Genomic DNA, 14,036 nt, shown 5'->3' on the forward strand with positions numbered 1-14,036 from the left:
AGGAGAAACTGAGGAAGACCCGGTCACGGCTACCGTTAAAATGCAGTAAGCCGTACGCAATGTCTCAACATGAAAGTTATGGGGCCAAGAGGCTTCAAGGAGGACTTCACATAACTGGTATCCAATGAGAGATGGATAATTTCATCTCTTATGCTACTTTCACACAGGGCTCAGCCAAGGGGAACTTTCTGAAAAATTCACTTATGAATTTCACTTACTATTCATTTTTCATAGACATTTCTTTTGGGAGCTTTAGCTAAGGATGGAAAAACCCTGCCAACACACACATCGTATGCGGTAAAATCATGTGATGGTGTGTTACTTTGGCAGTGTTGACAAACTAGGTCAACATACAGTAAAAGTACTCTTGCTTTTGAGGGTTTAGAAAAACCAGTTTACTGATGAGGAAGGCACGCGATTTGTGGTCTTCTAGGAAAGCCCTACTCCTTGACGGGAAAAAGGGAGGTGGCTCGTTCAGAATGTGCTGTCACTCCATGACTCCGTTTAGGTTATGACGCTACACTGTTCTAGAATAGTTTCAACAAAGGCCATCTGACTTTGGAACTTCCCACCAACATTTCAAGATTAGTAACAGGCAGTTTCTTTCCCTGACTCACATTGTCACATTGTGTGACTGTTCAAGGCACAAAAGAATGCAAGAATAAAAACATGCAACTGTTCATTCTGTTTTCTTTGTTGCGAAGTACTCCTATTATACTCTTATTTCAAGAGCAATGTACAACCATTACATTACATCATTGGCATTTAACACACTCCTCACCAGAGCAACTAACGCAGTGCATCATTTTCAATTAAAAAGTTAAATGACTGCATTGTGGTGAAAGCTATGTGAAAGGAATTTGTATGAAGCAGTAAATTTGCCTACAGTTACTGTCATGATGTTACTACCACAAAATGACGTTTTGTTTGCCAAGTGTGTGTATGTGTACATATGTATCTCAAAATACACATGGCTCATATCTCAATTCTACACCTATTCTGTAAACCTATTTGACCATGATATCCTGCTATGACATTCCTACAGGGATACAGAGGCAAATGTACACACACTACACTTGCCTAACAGCCCTTCTCTGTAAGTACCACGAGTCACGACGAATGAAGGTTTTCTTTGTCAGAGAGGACAGAGCACATGTGCCCGCTCTGCCATGACCTCAGATATTTCTGTGTCTAAGTGCCTTTTGAATTACAGCCCAGTTGTCGGGGCAACGCTACAGCTTTGAGATATACCATGCTCTCGGCCGGTCACGTTCCCATGCCATAGAGGTAAACTGATAGCGGAAGAGCCCTCTGGTTCCCTGCAGGCATGGTGCTCTGAGTCATCCACACAGGAACTTCGTCTCCACCAAGGAACATATGCAAAGTCCTCCATGAAAATGCAGTAGTTACGCCACATACCTATAGTCAATCTCTCATCTGTTGAATTTACACACCCAAAAAACCGGCAGCTGGTACTTTACATTGTCATAGCCCCAAGTCAAAGGCAATCAAATAATCTCATAAGCATATGAAATGTTTTTAAATGGAGAAAGGAGAAATGAGGGCGAAAGACATAGCTGAATTATCATTGTGTACATTTTTTTATAGGACCAGACGAGTCATGTTAAAAATTCTGCATGAGCCATCTCAAGCTCTCAAATAGTTCTGTAGCCAATTCGCTGGTCTTAAGTGCAGGTTGAGCCCTATGGCCTGGGGTCAAACTCGGAGTGCCTTCAGCCGAGGGAGCACACTGTGTGCATGCGTGTGTGTGGGAGTGTGTGTGTGTTTGTGTGTGTGTGTCTGCGCGCATGTGTATGTGTGTGTATGTGGCAACCACCTGGCATGGTCCATGCTAAGAAATGTCTTTTCAGCATAAAGATTACATGAACGTTGTAGACATAGACCAGTGCTCTCCCCATGCATAGGAGTATTAATCCAATAATCAGTATCTGATGGCTGAACTGGCCCAGATTTCATACGCTGTCCTGCCATGGGGCCCCTAATGGGAGAGCTTTCCTGTCCAAGTTGGAAAGCGGGGTGTTGCCAGGAACCGACTGAACCGGGGATGACGGTTTCGAAAGCCGCAGCCAGCGGTGTAGCGGGGAGCCCAGGATCTCCAGAGCGGGTTTTGGCTTGGCGTAGCCTGGCCTGTCCACTTCGCCCCAAGCGTGGCCACAGCAATGTCACTGGTAGCAACTGCCGCAAACTGCATTAGCTGCTTATCTTTCCGGGTTTGGAGAGAAAGGAGGTGGTTCTGGCTTTCCGCCGCGGGTTTCTCCGCGAGCGGACAGAGCGCTGCTGTGGCCCTGCTCTCTCTCCCGCTGTCACCTCTCCTCGAATCTGTCGAGGAACGAGAGCCTTGCACCTCATGTCATCACAGCGAACCCACAGGGCCGGGGAGCTCGAGATAGCACCGTTTAACCTCATTTCGGGCCGTGCCAGTCGAACGGCGGCCTCCGTCCTATCTCCCCATGCGCGGGAGAGGGGCTATCTGTCGAATATGTGACCCCCCCGGTCTATTTTTACCGGACACGATGACAGCACAATTTCCCTCGAGAGCAGAGGGATTCGTCCCAAAATTGACTGCGCGGGTATGACAATATTAGGGGGTATTAATAGCAAAGCCCACAGACACACAGAGTCATATGGTCGAAATATCATAGCAAACAGAGCAAAGATGAAGAGGATTCGCTATGTATGTTTTGGTGTACATTTGAATAGACTTGAACTGAACTACTCGAAGCTCAGCTAATTATCGGCAGACAAACAGGGGGGGTGCGCAAGTTTGCATTTGACATTTCTTCAGCCAGCCAGGGGGAGACATAGTGAGTTTGAGCTGAAGCATTCAAGATGGAATATTTAATGATAAAGTCCAGAACATTTACACTACTTCCCACACAGTATCGAAAACGTTGTAAGAGCCATATTTCGACATACACATGAGCTTATGCATACAGATGGCTACATCAGTGGTGCTCTACAGAATTTATCTGTGGGCATAAAGTCAGCCTTATCAGATCGCGACAGGCAATGAAGTACTGATGATCGTGGGTTCTGCAAACATGTTTTTACACAGCAGGAACGATATGTTCAACGCTATAATACCAATGAACGCGCGGGCTAGTTTCCAAAGAGGACAGGTGCGCATGCATTTGAATGAGGATGTTTCAGAGCATGCATGGCAGGTATGACAGACACCGCTCCAGGGCAGGAAAGGGCTGCAGGCACATCACTAAGGACTGGACCGCTCCGTACCACACACAGGCATCCAGATTCATTCTGTCCCGTGTTGTCACACTGCTAATGATAAAGCTGTCACAGACAAACAATTCGCTCTTTCAGCGAAACAGACAGCATCACTCTTGCTTCTTCCATTTCCGTGCTAACACACGCTGGAACAGGTGATGCCATGTATTGAACAAAAACCTCAACAAATTAATTTACCTGACAAGCTGCCAGATTTAGAAAAAAAAGAATAATAAAAAAAATGATAAATCTTCTGTTTTATCATTTTCATCTTCTAAGCAAGTGGCTTAATGACTACGTGGAACCCAGGTATATTTACCTTAGCGTCAGTCCCTCATTCTATACAAACTCTGGAAGCTACGGTGATTCACTATGGTTAAACAACACTGTACACACAAGAAGCAGGTTCAACAAAATGCACTTTTTCCTTTACCTACACATACCATTATGTAGTGTAGGGTAACAAGCAATCAGATGGCATGTAAAATATGTTCCTGGATTATATTCAATTGTTTGTGGCAAAACTATGGAAACAGGTTCATTGGGCACTCAGAGGAGATTTATGGTTTTCCCCATTCTTTTCTTCCATTCTAATGTCTGTGTTAGCAGGCAACCCTTGTAATCTCTTCTTTCCCATCTCTTTTCCAGTGGAACTGTGTAATGGAAAATATAAAGACCAACCATTCCATTGTTTGCAACAAATCATCGGTAAAGATTTCAACCAAGATAAGACAAAAAAAAAAAAAAAAAAAAATTCTGAAAGCAAGCCAAAAATGTGCCCGAATGCTTCAGGAGAGCATGATCGCCTACAATGTGGTGACTTTTACTTTACACTACTTTCATTTAGCAGACACTCCTGTTCGGAGCGATTTCCAGCACAAGAGAACAGCGGGGAATGAGGAATAGTGTCAGACCCCGTCCAGTGAGTGTGAGCATAACACTATTCAAGCCCTACCACAAGTTAACTTGTGCTAACCTGAAACTAGGCAGCCTAGAAACTAAAATAATTCAAGCACATACATGCTTTTAACCTCTGTTGAGCACATATTCAGAGCTCTGGAGATGAGGGGACAGAAGGTGTGAGGTATTGGAGCGGTCTACATCTTTTTCGAGACTCACCCAGAAGGTGGACTCCCCGGGTCAGGCCGTAGACGTCGATGAGGGCCCACAGAGGCTCGGCGGTGTAGACGCCACTGAAGAACAGCATGGGGCTGGAGTCGTTGACGCGGTAGAAGACCCGGCCCTTCTTGTCCACCCAGAAGGCCACCACGTTGCCCTCATTGGCGAATTCCTCAGGCAGGGCCTTGGCCCAGTAGCCGGTCTGGGACACCAGGTCGGGGCAGGCGTACTTGGGCAGGCTGTCTGGGTTGATCCGGGAGGGGTCCTTGGTGGTGAAGCCCAGCCTCAGCGCACCGCTCCAGCAAGACTGCTTCTTGGTGATCTGCGAGTACACGGGTTCAGTGGCCAGGGGTTTGATTTCACGTGAAACGCTGCATTCCATTGTGACTCTAAGGCTTTCTGCAGAAAGCAGCCCCCTCACTTCACATCAGTGCAACCTGCCGATTCCCACGTTTTTACGTTTTTAATTTAAACCGGTGCTCAGGAAAACTTAAAGTAACTATATACGATAGCATGCTTAGCCAGAGGGTTTCCCAGCTTTTTCAGAGCATCAGCAAAAATGTAAATTCCATCACCCCAAAACTATCTCTAACACTGCAATGACACCGGTGTCTAACACAGGAAAAAGTTTGTAGAAAAGCTACGGATTAAACCTCCACTGCTGCTCAGGAGTGTCAGCAGATTAAATGTATTTCCCAGCGTACATAAACACACAGACATGCATTTAGTAGCATGGCAGCTGCTATTTTTGTGGCTCTTATCGCACTGTAAAACTGGCTGTGCAGGTCGGGAGGCGTTCCTGCGTTCTGCAGACACGGATAGATTCACATCAGCAGCGGGAAACTTGCAGGTCCTCTTTGGCCCACACGTCAGCGTTACCATTCATTACATTACATTATTGCCATCCAGGAGAAGCTCTTTTCCAGAGCGACTTACATATATGTAAGTTCAAATTTAATCCATTTATACAGCTGAATATTTACTGAGGCAATTCTGGATTAAGTACCTTGCCCAAAGGTACAGCAGGAGTACTCCTTTCAAGTTATGAACCTGAAAGTAACCTTTCAGTTATGAACCCTTCTCCTCACCACTGCACACTACTAATAGTACTGTAACTACTATATACTACTACATAACTGATGTAAGTCGTTCTGGATAAGAGCGTCTGCTAAACGCCTGTAATGTAATGTAATCTAAAAGAGGTGAGGGCTGGTGCTCCCGGCGTACCTTGAGCCGGACCTGCTCATACACAGCCACGGGCCGGTTGCTGAAAGTGATTGCATTGCAGAAGCTGGCCTGCCTCTTGACTGCCCGCTGGGTGAGGTCCATGACAATCTGGGAGCCCTTGGCGCTGGGGTGGAAGAGCAGGGGGCTGGCCGGGACCACCCCCCGCTGGGGCGCTGGGAGGCAGCGCTTGGGCTTGTGGGGGCATCGGTGAGAGGTGCCGGGGAACGGACCACCCAGGGTATCTGTGAGGGAAGCAGACGGGCGACTCTGCGTAAGTACAGTGGCTCTCGGTGTCATGTGACAGTCGGAGTGTTTTGCTTTCAGGAAAGAAAACCTGTGCTTTGCAGGTGTGGCAGACTCACTAGAGCAGGTGCATCTTTATTTGGCATTGGAACTGAAATTAATTCACAGGAACACAGAAACACCATGGGTAAATATACAGAACTGTTCTCAGAATTCTTTTTTCTCTACACACAATCACTAGAATATGTATTCTAGGATACTGAGGTAATTAAGTGCTTAAGTCCTGATTATAGAAATGCCAGCATAAGATTGGCAGACAGGTAGAACAGTTGCCTTTTTGAAAAACAACCTTTTTGAATTTTTTTTTTTCGCTTTAGTAGGTCGTTCATTAAAACAACACTGACTGCATTTTAATGATAAAACATTCCCACCTTTGACTGTTACTCATTTACACGTAACTGTTATTATATGCAAATAACAGGTAAATGTCACTGCTTTACCAACAGTCAAACTGTCAACATACAAAAACCATAATGTATGCACAAATGCAGGAATTCATGTGGAGTGCACAGAGAGATGGACAGAACTTTAGTAAACAGTTTGTTACATTCTGCTGGGGGTGCTAAGGTTTTGGGATGAGAATAATTTCCTAGTTCCCACAGAAAGGTCCGCAGCTGTGAGACTCACAGAAAATGAGGTCATTTAAATAATTGGTCACCTCCTGCAACAGCCTTTGTTTTCTGTTATTAGACAGAAAGCCAACTTGGCACAGGACAGGTCATGAGAGAATAGTATAGTATGTACATGGTGTAAAAGGACCAGAAAGATGCACCAAAGGCGTACGATGCGATATTCTGGCAAATGCACAAGGTCAGAGCCAGGACACAGTACTGTTTGGAGAGAGATCTGGATTACTGTTCTGCCCAGAGAATCCATGTCACATTGTACATCCTGTCAAAGAAGAGAACATTCAGGATCAAATTCAAACACGAATGGAATGATGCAAACTAACCGGCCTTTTAAACAGAAGGTTGCCGGTTCAAACCCATGGAACTGCACTGCTGATTCAGTAACTAGCTGTAGAAATATCACCCTGGACAAAGGCATGAGCAACTACATAATACTGTATTTGATAAACCTTTAGCATGGCTAAAGGCTAACATTACTTCCAAAAGCTGTAAAAAACAACATAGCAAATACCAAACCTGACTCAAATGGATACATAGATATTCTTTCACCCATAACTTTTTTGTGTAACTGTATTTTTTTAATATGTTAAAAAATGCAATGTGCTGTCTGCCACATCCCAACATTCAGATTTCTACTATAGGTGACATTTTATTTATGAAAAACAGAACATGTAGCTACCTTTACCTACTGTGTGCCTGGCCGGCTGACAAAAACATATGGTCTTTCTTTCGATCCAAATTTCGGCCCTAATCACAGCATTAGCTGGCTTCTTAAAAAGAAACGAGGAGAAAATGAGAAACGATCCCGTATGAATTTAGAGCACAGCACAGGGACACGGCTCCTTCAAATCCATCAGAGATGCATGAAGGCCCGCTGCACCGCATTCATTTAAACAGGGGACAGCAGTACTTTGTGGGGCCGCCGAACAGTATTAGAAACCTAAAACCATTGGATGTGGTTCACGCTTAATTAATTGCAAGGAGGCAGCATGAATGACTGTCTTTATGAATGGGACACAAGCAGGTGTGTCCAGAGACAAGAAGTCATTTTACCCTGCCAGAGCTGGTGGCACTCAGCGGCTGAAGAGAAAGGAAATCTGACTGGTATTTCAGGCAGCTCTGAACATTCTGTCCACTGAATCGTGAGAGGTTAGGACATTAGAGGTCAGGCTTCAAATATAATAACACCATTTCTAAGTGCCCTGTTACATATTAATCAGTCTGAACTTTCCACATTCCTCCCTCAGTGTAAACTTGACTGTCAGAATCTACTTGTTTGTCTTTCTTTTCTTGGTACTAACAGGCTTGGCGCTTGACTGGTTAAACCAGCTCATCAACCAAGTCATCTGTGCCCATTTACAATTCCCTTAAAAGGTGAGGTAAGACTTCCACAAAAGAAAGGTAATTGAGTGTACAATGCTCATATTATGCTACATGCAATCCACTAATCAAACTCACGCCAAAATCATTCAATCAACACTCACAATCCGCACACATTATTTATTTCATTTGTAATAAAAACACTCCTCCACAAGTAGACTATGATGTTTATTTTAATGTTCACTATGAACTGTTTATTTCTTTAATGACAAGAAGCACGGCTTTCAGCTTTTCCTCACTTCTGACTGGGTTTTTTTTTGTGAAACGCTGATAAAGCTGCACTGGGCTCTGAGCCATTGTTGGTACTGAATCAACACGGCTTCCCATTCCTCGGTGTGCTCTGGTGTTTTCATTCTCGCGTTCCTCTTCAAAGCATCACCCTCTCCCCAAGGATGCGCTGTTTGCAGAACTATTACTTTTCTGGCACTTTCTTTTGTTTTTTTTTTTGGAAATGAAAAATGCAACGGCTTTTTGTTGATGAATAATCGCAATTAATAAACTAAATTGGTACCGAGCTCTAGCTGCCAAGAGCCTGTCTAATGGTCCTGAACGCTGCATCAAAATTATTCCTGCAACAGTCCCTCCGCTCATTATGATTCTCACAACCCACACAAAATCCTGCAGGTCTGGAGCCAGGCTGCCACTCTATCTGACAGCAGAGCCAATCCGCCAGCTCTCCAGCAGAGATCTGTGGAGAGATGTGATGTACGGTACATATGTAGGAAGGGGTGGCTTATCTCTCCCACTGATTACAGGGAAGCGGGTAAGGCAAAAGGTGCACATTTCCATACGGGAACCAATAAAGGGAATTCAGCGCCGGCCTCCCCACTGATAGCACATCTGTTGTTTAACAGCACACAGAACTGCGTGATTGATTCTCCCCGGTTATTACGTTTCTCCTAATAAGCTGGGTGCTAGAAGCTGAAAGCAAAATACATACAGACGATGTGCCTGGTTTCCAAAACCCAGTTTGATGCAGTTTTCAATGATGATGTCATGGCATGATCCATACTGAAGTGATATAATCTGTGTTAAGAAAGTTACGGTCTGCTCTTAAGCTAAAATGTTTCCTCATTACATACAAATAAAACAGATATATATAAAAAAAAACTATTTCATGGAATTCCCAAAATAATGCCTGCAAAAAAAGTGTATGACATGGCAGATACTGATAATTTTATTATTTTGACAATTTAAACACTATGACTGGCATTCCACTGAAATAACATAAACTAAATGCCATTTTAATCATGCGGTACCCCAATGTCTTCCTCAGTATAACAGTGTCAAATAATATTTAATGCTTATGTCTGGACTGAAGTAAAAGTAATACAATCAAATGATATATAAGGCCAAACCCATTTTCTATTTAAACAAAAATAAAAGATAATGAATTGTGTGGTAACAGGAAACATTTAAATCCTTCACTGTAAGAGCTGATTGTTGTCTGGGCCCTAAAGCCACAGCTGTGATGACCACAAATCCATTGTTTGTGTTTATTTTCCTTTCTGTGGACAATTTCAACAGCTATCCAAGTTAGGGTCACAGGCAATAATTCAGCGCAAGTGGTTGTACAACCAAGATAATAACATTTATATAATGCAGTTGGGGGAAAAAAAAAAGTATATTATGCAACGTATGAAAATTCTGTTGCTTCACCAACATACTCTGCAGTAAGACAGCTGAACTGATTACTGAAGGGGAATTTCCAATCAGTTATAGAAATTTATCAGAGTCAAAAGCGCAAAGTATTTATGCAAATACACCCAAAAATAAATGTAACTGCTCTAATGTCATTGGTCTTATGTGATTAGCTCTGGGGGGGGGGGTCATAGAAGCCATTTCAACTACTCAGTGTGTGTGTGTGTGTGTGTGTGTGTGTGTTTATGTGTGAGTGTACTGACGTGTTCAGATGCTGTGCAGAACAGCTAGTCACTCTGAATGTCCTGCTGTTTGATCTGTAGGGGTCTTAAAATACAAAGAAGACTGACATAAAAAAAAAAAAAACCACCAATGTGCCGGGACAGCTCTGGCACTGGCATTATGACATCATCACAGCGTGTCATAGACACTGTCTAAACATCTAACACTGTCTAAACGTGCTTCCAGCACAAGTGTTCAGTTTAAGGCTGGGATACTGAGAATGAACATTAATTTATTCATGTCTTGGGGTGAAATGTTTCCAGTTGTTTAATATGCTACATGGATTTGGACTCTTTCTGTGTGATAGCACTATAGGCCAAGAGCTTCATCATTCTTATCTGGCCTGCATGGATATCTGCCTCAGACTGGCTTCCAGTGTCATTAAAACAACTCATTCTGTAGGGAATGCATCTGTGTGTTGTGAACCCCACATACCTGTGTGGGGAGTTTATGTGCTCAAAAGCAACTACTTCACTACATCAACCCCAAATCAGGCCCAGAGGATGCCCACTGCTGCCGGCCTAATCACTCATGGCGGGGTCATTCGACAGTGTATTTTTACTCTCTCTTAGTATTCTCAATTGGTGCTTTTAAAGCCAAGCTTGACTTTCAAAGTCTAACCTTTAAGTCTAGATCTTAAAGGTATTCATCAGGATTCTGTCAGGATAAAAGAAATGACCTCCAAACACTCAAGACGCAACCGTCTGTTTCCATTCTGTATGAGGACGGCAACTGGCCCATCCCCCCTCCTTGCCACCTACACGGGTGACACGGTCACTTTATGTCATGTTACAGTGATGTAACTGTCCTGGACTCGGTACATCCTTAAATGTCAAACCCTGTGGTTGTGATGTCACTGCCATGTGACGGTGAACATCGAAAAGTCAGTACTGCATCCAGGCACTGACTGGACAAGACCTGCTTCAACAGACACCAATGACTATGGACACAGCTAAATCTGGCTGATCAGATAAGATGACCTGATTAAGAATTAAAAAGGCCTCCCTGAACTGTCATTTGCGTTGAATAAAGAATAAATTTTTCCACCAAGGCTATTTTAAAACCAAACTATCAACTGCTCTTACCATTTTAGTTACATTTTTTTATTCCTTTCACACCACAGATTTTTAAGAACCAGCAAACATGCCCATGCATGAGTGTAACTTCAGTAATTCTGCATTTTTAAGGAGCAGTACATTCTGACAGGACTTATCAATCAGCAGGGCAGAGCGAAGTTAAAGAGAGAAGCCACGGTCATGTTGGGCTCACAGGTTAAAAAAATGCTGCTTCTTCTCAGAACACCCGGACTGGTGTTATCAGCTGACACACACATGCAGCAGAAGGAGCAGGCCCCTCTGATCTCCACCTGGCCTCTCTCCCTGGCCATAACTCTGCCTCTCCAAATGAAATGCTTGATGCACATCCCCAAGGCTTGCCCTGCTAATCTGGGACAAACACTCACATTCACCCCCCCCCCCCTCCCCACCGCCACCCCCAAACCCCCCCCCATGTGACAGACTAGCTGTCAAGTTGAGTCATTGTTAGGCCTGACTGGGGTGACAATGAGTGCTGATGAGAATTTAATGCTACAGAACCACTTTCCTTTCATTCATTCGCAAAGAAAAACAGAATTACCTTTCATTTCTAAACATTAAAAAAAATATGGCCTACAAACACAAGCAGAACTGTGTGCAAAGTTATCAGACTGTCAGGTTTCCCATACAATTTGATGTAGGTAAAGGCTATGTAAACAAATCTAACTCCAGCAGTCTGCAACGGCTCCATGATGTATACTGGGGCTACCAAACAGTAACTTTAAGAAGGCTTGCTTACCATTTAAAGACACCATTATTGTAAATAAATGGTGTCAGCGCTGTAAATTAACATGGAATAGCTTGGAGTATAACATGTGGTTCAAGGCAAGGCTTGTAATCATACACTCCAAATATTTAAAAACTGACCAGCAAAGCTCATAAAGACTGTGGTGCTCTCATTTTGCAGGTAATGCAGTTTGTAATGCCCAATCCTGTCCAGGGTTAGCGATCAACAGGTGCACTATTTTCACTACTGCGTTCTGTAAACTACTGAATTTGGTTTTTATCTCTGCTGGAATTCAGTTTTATGGCTGGTAGGATGTAGTCTATTGACATAGTAAACAGGTTAAATTACATTAAATTAAATTACGTTTGAATGCAGGAATCGGCAACAAAGAATTAACCTCACATTCACAAAATGATCAATTAAATGATAAAAGTTCAAAATCATTTTTGCAGCACTGGCACTGACACCTGATCTAATAGTCAGACTCAAATAACCACTCAGCAGAACTTCAATAGGTATCTCCTAAAGCTGGAGGCCTCTCAAGTGTCTGTTCCTCAACATACCTTTAAAAACTCCACTGGATCAATTATTACACTTAATTAGTCCAGAATTCTGTGAGTACGAGCAGTAGGTCCAAGGTGTGGACCAACTGACCGGGAGAACAGCAGCAGTATTAGTCTAATAACAGGGTTACCTCCCCCCAGTCCCAAAGGGATTCTGAAGGTTCACCTCTGAATCTTGCTTGTGTACATTCACCGTTGACAGTCCACCCTCTGCTAAGTAATGAGTGAGCAATATTTTCAGATGAAGTTGTTAAACAAGGCCAAACTCAGTGTAAACTTCTCTTAAGTAGGAATGCTGGCATATTTTATTTCTTACATTTGTAATGATACCCCTGACTAAATGGATTACTTTTGTGATAAGTGCTTGGCTTTAATTTTAGGTTTTCAATCAACTTAAAACTTGCACCGAAACATTCTGGTTGCACTGCTGACATTCAAATATTGTTCAAGTGTGTTTTCTAGAAGTTCATTTTAAATCTTTATAATCGAAAAATAAAATAATACCTTGTTAATAAATAACAAGTTACTACATTTGGAAAATATAAACAAGAAGTGGGCTACTGTTCATTTTTAAGAGCTAAATTAAAAAAGAGGAGACAATACAACCCTATAACAATGGCCAGCCTCTACCAAAACAAAACGGCAACGAGTGAAGTTATGGGAATTCCACTTCGACGTCACGTCATAGCTATGGGCCAACTCCAACGCAATAAGGCCAAAGATATTTTACACAGTTAACTTTTGAATACTTGTCCGCACTGCCCTGCACTTGACTCTGTTTTCCTCCACCAGCCACCAACCGCCAACTTCCATATTTAAATCCTATCTGTTCGGAAATTTGCATTGAAACAGCTCCGCAGCCGAAAACTACGCATCCAAGTTCCCGAATTCGTCACTATTCGGGAAAATGCGCTGAAGGATTTTCATTAACAATTAATATGTACCTCAATACTACCTTATCACATTTTCAGATAATTTTCACAAGAAAAAAAACAGCGATATATTGTGGAGTATCACCTATAATAGTCTGACAGTTACTGCCATGTACCAAGAAATACCACTTGATATCTTGCAACAGTGAAAATGTATACATTTAAATACTAACAACCTGTATGTGCAGCTACCGTATCTTAGCTGAGTTTTATTATCATCTAATATGAATCGCTTCTCGGCATGCTTTAGGTCACTTCTGTAACATAACAGAAAGTTGAATGATATATCTGTTAACTTTGTTTATAATACACTGTGCATATATTACCCTGAGGTTAATGAAATACAAGGTGCATTAACATTACATTAGCTATGTCAGCCAAAGAGTTCTGCCCTTCTGAAATGTGTTTTCCCTTACCGTACAAGGTATTTCGGGTTATCTGACCTCCCATTACACGTCTCAAGGTGAGATCTTCTCTGCTCTTTTTTGTAAAATAATTACTCTGCAGCTGGCTACGAAGCTGAAATCCTCGCCGACAGCATGGCTTGCATTGACCGCTTTCGATATTTCACACTGCAGGAGCAACTCGGCTCCAAAACAGCCCGCAAGAACAGAGCGCACCGCATTCACGTTGCGCCCTCCGCCACAAGCTACAAGACCACATTGAAATTAACATAAGAAGGCGGAGCCATAGTAGACGGGGTTAACACCATCGGTGCCGCACTCCAACGGACAAGCGCTCCGAAAGGGAGCAGGCGCAACGTAAACGCACTGAAGGCTCGGTAAGGAGGTTGCGCTTTTTTCCGGACAGTGTAGTTGAACGTAAACGTAGCGCAACCGTCAAGTGAATAAACACAACACAAATAAACCCTCAGTATTCATTCTCCCAGTTTA

At 43.1% G+C, this 14,036-nt stretch overlaps 1 protein-coding gene across 1 annotated transcript in view; it reads right to left on the bottom strand.

Annotated features, from left to right (window-relative positions):
• LOC118790122 (E3 ubiquitin-protein ligase NEURL1-like) overlaps positions 1-13,752 on the bottom strand; it is a 36,290-nt gene extending 22,538 nt beyond the window's left edge. The window contains exons 1-3 of the mRNA XM_036546954.1: positions 13,560-13,752; positions 5,593-5,834; positions 4,366-4,687 (exon numbers count right to left, since the gene is read on the bottom strand). Coding sequence (XP_036402847.1) covers positions 4,366-4,687; positions 5,593-5,834; positions 13,560-13,593 — 598 coding nt within the window. The 5' untranslated portion in view covers positions 13,594-13,752. The remainder of the gene's footprint in view (positions 1-4,365; positions 4,688-5,592; positions 5,835-13,559) is intronic.
• Positions 13,753-14,036: the final 284 nt, after the last annotated feature.

This window comes from Megalops cyprinoides, chromosome 15, assembly GCF_013368585.1.
Source record: "Megalops cyprinoides isolate fMegCyp1 chromosome 15, fMegCyp1.pri, whole genome shotgun sequence".
NCBI lineage: Eukaryota > Metazoa > Chordata > Actinopteri > Elopiformes > Megalopidae > Megalops > Megalops cyprinoides.